Source organism: Chanos chanos, chromosome 5, assembly GCF_902362185.1.
Source record: "Chanos chanos chromosome 5, fChaCha1.1, whole genome shotgun sequence".
In the NCBI taxonomy this organism is placed as follows: Eukaryota; Metazoa; Chordata; class Actinopteri; order Gonorynchiformes; family Chanidae; genus Chanos; species Chanos chanos.
The window spans coordinates 12620250-12625448 of NC_044499.1; the positions used below are offsets into that span (position 1 = coordinate 12620250).

A 5199-nucleotide genomic window follows, 5' to 3' on the forward strand; every position below is an offset into this window, starting at 1 on the left:
AGCGAAGTTACAATGTCTCAAAGGAAATTCTTCTAGATGAACCAAAGAATTCAATGAAAACTAAGTGCTAACTAAGACTTGAATATTGACTTTAAAAACTAACGGGACAATTTGAAAATACAAATCATTTTTATCGGGTATGACACACTGTATGTCACTGTAGGTTAACTTTTTAATATTTTGATTTAAAAAAAAAACCATATGTTTTTTCTTTTCACCACATACCTGCATTTTAAGAGAAGGCCTGCAACAAAATCCCTTTATTCTGTATTAGTTCTGTAAATATGCTATGTCTCCACGCTTATGATCTATTCCTCTTAATGCTAAAACTGAAAGATCATGTTGGTACATAATGACACCTAGATCAACTATTTCTGAACAAGGTCTTCAGCAAAAAAGGGCAGAAATGTCCATAAGAGCTGAGAGTTTATCCTTCATAGCTCATAGTCACCAATGATTTAAAGATACTCCTAACCTAGAATAGAACAGAATAGAATAGAATAGAATAGAATAGAATAGAATAGAATAGAATAGAATAGAATAGAATAGAAAAAAACATAAGTAAATACCATTCTACTGGTGTAATGTAACAGAGGGGTCGTGTCAACATATTAATTACAAGGAAGCAATTTTCAAAAAGGAGCCATTTGCCAACAAGCATATACCTCCCCTTTAAACAATAATCGGTTACACTTTACTTGGATAGTATGCCCACAGAGGGTTTATAGAGTACATGTGATGATTCAAGAACATACGTACATATGTTCAGAACAGTTTAGTTGAACTTTGACTACGGTTAGAGTTAGGATTAGAGTTAGGGTTGAGGTCAACCTATGCTATACAAATGTTCAATAGACTAATGTATATACACATATTCAACAAACAATGTAAACCATATTATTAATCTTGTTGAACATTCAACAATGTAGATACGAATGGTTGAATCTCAACTAAGCAGCAGCTTATTCAACATGTTGAACTATTAGAAATACCCTGTAAACCCTTTGAGGGCAGACTATCCAAGTAAAGTGTTACCCTCCAATTGTTTTGACTATGGATCATCACCGTTTGGCATATAAACCACTGAGGTCAACAGGTCCTCCCCAAAACCCTACAAATTCTTCATTACTCATTCACAGAGATATTCAGAAAAACAGTACTCAAAAGGTAAAGCAGACTATTTTTCAAAAAAGCCAATTCCCGGCATTAAAACTGAGCTCAATTACCTTAACAGAGGTTTGGTAGTTGGCACTCAAAGGTAATAGAGAGAATATTGCGGTGTGGTCGTTAAATGGAAGGTTTATGATTTTGGAGATTAATGGATGTACCAGCGTGGTGCGCGGTATGGCAGTCTGCTTTGTTAGTGAGATGGGTCCACGGTGTGTGATAAAGCTGTGAAATGCTATATATGGTCTCATGGAGTGAAGGTATGAGGTTTGCATCTCAGGTTATTGCATGACTAGAGTGCAAATAATTAAAATACACATCTTAAAGCACAACATTTCTCGCTTAACACTTTCACTCATTATTATACAGAGTAATTATGCGAGTCGTTGGTCTCCACTGTTGACGCATTCCTCCTACTGTTCACTGAATCTGTGACACCCTCACTAACCCACCAAGAGGTCAACAGTTAGTGTCTCACCTTCAACTGGAACAAACAGGGAGACTATTCTTCCTTTCTCTCCTCTAATATTGTCTCGTTCTGAAGATGGGAGCTACTTCATTAGCAACTTGGCTCCTCGTACTGCCTTTAAGAGCTGATAATGTGATAATTAAAACAGCTGACAGGCACGAGCTGTCATCGTCTTGGTAACAAAAAGCCTCATTCATAGGTCTAGAGCAGAACAAATGAACAAGTTTACACTTCACTTAACCAGCAACTGTGGTCTATATGGCAGTTTTTACACAATTTTTCCACACAGTTTGAGTTGTTAGATGATGTCTGCATCATTGACAAATAATGTGGAACTCAGGTGAGAAAAGCTATGATTTTGAAGAAAACTCACTATATTCCTCTCACTTTCTTTTCTTTTTTTTCTTTTAAATCTCTTGTTTTCTCAGGAGTACTGACATAGGACACTTTAAATTTTTTATGTGAGGGGTGGGAGTTAGCCCCTTTTTTCCCCTCTCTCACTCACTCTGTCTCAACCACACAATGATTTATTACCTGAAAAGACTAGAGAACCAATTAGTGGAGTAATTAATTAATATAAATTTGCATATTTGCATTTGCAATTAGTGCAGTCAACTGATTAGTCTGAAATGGGGAGTTTGACTCATCAGATGTGAGTGTGTGTATTGGACCGGAACGCACAGAACACCAGCTGAGGCATTTTGGGGGCAGACAGAAGTAAGTGCGTGTGTGTGTGTGTTTGTGGGTGTGTGTGTGTGCATGTGTGCTCATTGTTCAAATGTATCTATGTTGTAGATCATGGCACCATTCAGCACACAGTCATGTATATCTATGTAAACGCACTATTGACTTGACTGGATGAAGTTCTTGGAAACACCTGACAACCAGATTAGTTAAGGAAAAAGGATTGTGTCTCTTTTCCTTATTGGTCATCAGTAAATGCATGATGAAATAGAAGCTTACACTTCTTTTAGCAACATTTCAAACTTTGTCATACACTCAGGTTATCTAATGGTCGTGTCAAAGTTGCGTCTTTTGTGTATTTACGTCAAGCTATACTTGACACATTGGTATTTAGCATATTTTTGGAAAATTGTGGCCAGCAAACAAATGACATCAGATAAATGTCTTTCAAAGTCAAGTGGAAAGAGCAAGTTAATAAAGCGATATCAGATATAATTCAATAGTAACGATATGTTCAAACTTTCTCTCACAACCTAAAACATGTATTATTCCCAATAATGGTGTCGATGTGTTGATGCTGGCATTAATCTTTCTTTACTCTGATTTTCTGACGGTAAATGAAAGCCTCCCGGTGCCCATTACTGGGGATGCCAGATGATCAGTGCAGAGTGGAAGTCCCTTGAGACCGCACCACGTGACCAGCGCTGCCACAAGACGTCAGTGGCAGATGGCATGGGTACCCGCTCTGGCAGTTGGCATGGGTGTCATTTCTCAGTGTGGAGAGAGAGAAAGAGAGAGAGAGAGAGAGAGAGAGAGAAAGAGAGATTAAAGGAATTCTGACAATTCTTCTGCAAGCAAGTTGGACGTGGTTCTCAGCCTAAGAGGAATTTGAACATACACGCTAAATGTTAAGATCAAGGTAAGGAACTAATTATGGTACGTAGCCGTCCTTTATTATACTCACACAGCAATGTATATTAATGTACAGCTATTTAAGAAAAGAAATATATCAACCGCACTTTACTGTTTAATCTCTGTGACACCGCGTTTAAATTTTGTGATTTATAATTTGCCGGATACGTAGCTGTATTTTAAATGTCTTTGCCAGGCCCTCCTCTGCTTCACGGCATTTAATACGCATAAGGACCACAGTCTGTGGCCTCAGGTCTGTTGTGAAAAATCTGAATGTCTCAATGTTGCTGTCCAGGGAAAATGTTGACCATACCATTTGAGGAGCCTGACATGATGTGCGAACCCCAGTTTGGTGCCAGTTTTCCCCGTGAGAGCGTCAACGAAAGCATGAAACAAGACCGATTCATGCGAAGACTTGAAAACACTTCAAACCCAGATCTAAAAGAAACGGAGGATGAAATTTCAGAAAAGGAGGAGGAAGACAAGGAGGAAGAACACGATGAGAACGTAATGTCAAAAAGGCGAGGGCAACGCAAAAAGAAAACATCAGATGGTCAAAATGACAGGGTGAAACTGCGACGTATGGAAGCCAACGCACGTGAGCGGAGCCGCATGCATGGGCTTAACGATGCACTAGAGAGCTTGCGAAAGGTCGTGCCTTGCTATTCCAAAACGCAGAAGCTGTCCAAAATAGAGACTCTGAGGCTGGCGAAAAATTACATCTGGGCCCTTTCAGAAACCCTGAGCGCCGGCAAAAGACCCGATCTTCTCGCCTTTGTACAGACTCTCTGTAAAGGATTATCTCAGCCGACGACCAATTTAGTGGCAGGTTGCCTACAGCTCAATGCTCGAAATTTCCTTACTGACCACAATGGGGAGGTCTCTTTCGCTGGCAGGCCTTCCTATGACACTCTTTATCCATACGCGAGCTCTGAGATGGGCACGCCCCCTGGCCACATCAGTAGTACCATGGACAGTGCCAAACCTTTCCGACCCTTCAACTACTGCAGTGCTTACGAATCATTCTTTGAAAGTCCGTCTCCCGAAGGTGGCAGTCCACGCTTTGACGGGCCGCTTAGTCCCCCTATGAACTTTAACGGGATATTCTCTGTTAAAAAACACGATGAACCAGCTGAGTATGGTAAGAACTTTCACTACGGCATGAGGTACTGCGGTGTGCCTGCAAGAAGCTCTCTTGGCCACAATTCAATGTATAGAGTCTCCCCCGATAGTCATTTCCCGTATGACTTGCATCTTCGCAGCCAGTCCTTCCAAACGCAGGACGAATTAAATACGACTTTTCATAATTAACAAGAGAGCTTTTGCGATTCTGCTATTCCCCTCTGACTGCTAATTAGTGTATGAGTGTTCAACTGCAAGAGAATGGAGCATCTCAGCAGTATGTATCAACACTGGCAACATTTATAAACGTTTCTGTAACATACTTAAGTAAATAATTTCTCTCTGTTAAAGGTCACTTGCATATTTAAAAATTCTCTGTTATTCACTGTATTATAATTATACATTTGTATAAATGTATGTGTGCAGCCTGAAGCATATTTACATTGCATACACTGGGAAGAAGGAAATGTAAAAAAAAAAGAAAGAAAAAAAGAAAAAAAACACTCTGTAATGCATGTCAAAAATTTTTTTTTTTTCTGGTCAGAATTATGATTGAATTTTATTTGCCTTTCCTCTACAACACCATAAAATCGCTTAGCAATAATAATTAAATTGAGCTATGCAATCCGGTAAAATGTTCTGCTCACACAATGAAAATCTGTAAATTATGGTGTATGAATCCAGCACTGTTCTTATCTTATTTACGTGGGTAAATTAACATCCAAATTCAAACACTCTTAGTAAAATTGTGATGGAGCAAAGCGCATGGAAAGGCCTTGATCGAATAACCTTTTACAAAAAAGGCCTTACTGAGCACACTGAAACAGCAAATGTGTATTAGCAGG

General features: G+C 39.2%; 1 protein-coding gene across 1 annotated transcript; it reads left to right on the top strand.

Moving 5' to 3' along the window:
* The first annotated feature begins 3532 nt into the window (after nucleotides 1–3532).
* neurod6b (neuronal differentiation 6b) lies at nucleotides 3533–4543 on the top strand. Its single transcript, XM_030775682.1, has one exon. It carries the CDS (start codon nucleotides 3533–3535, stop codon nucleotides 4541–4543), a length of 1011 nt encoding a protein of 336 aa, XP_030631542.1.
* The last annotated feature ends 656 nt before the right edge of the window (nucleotides 4544–5199 follow it).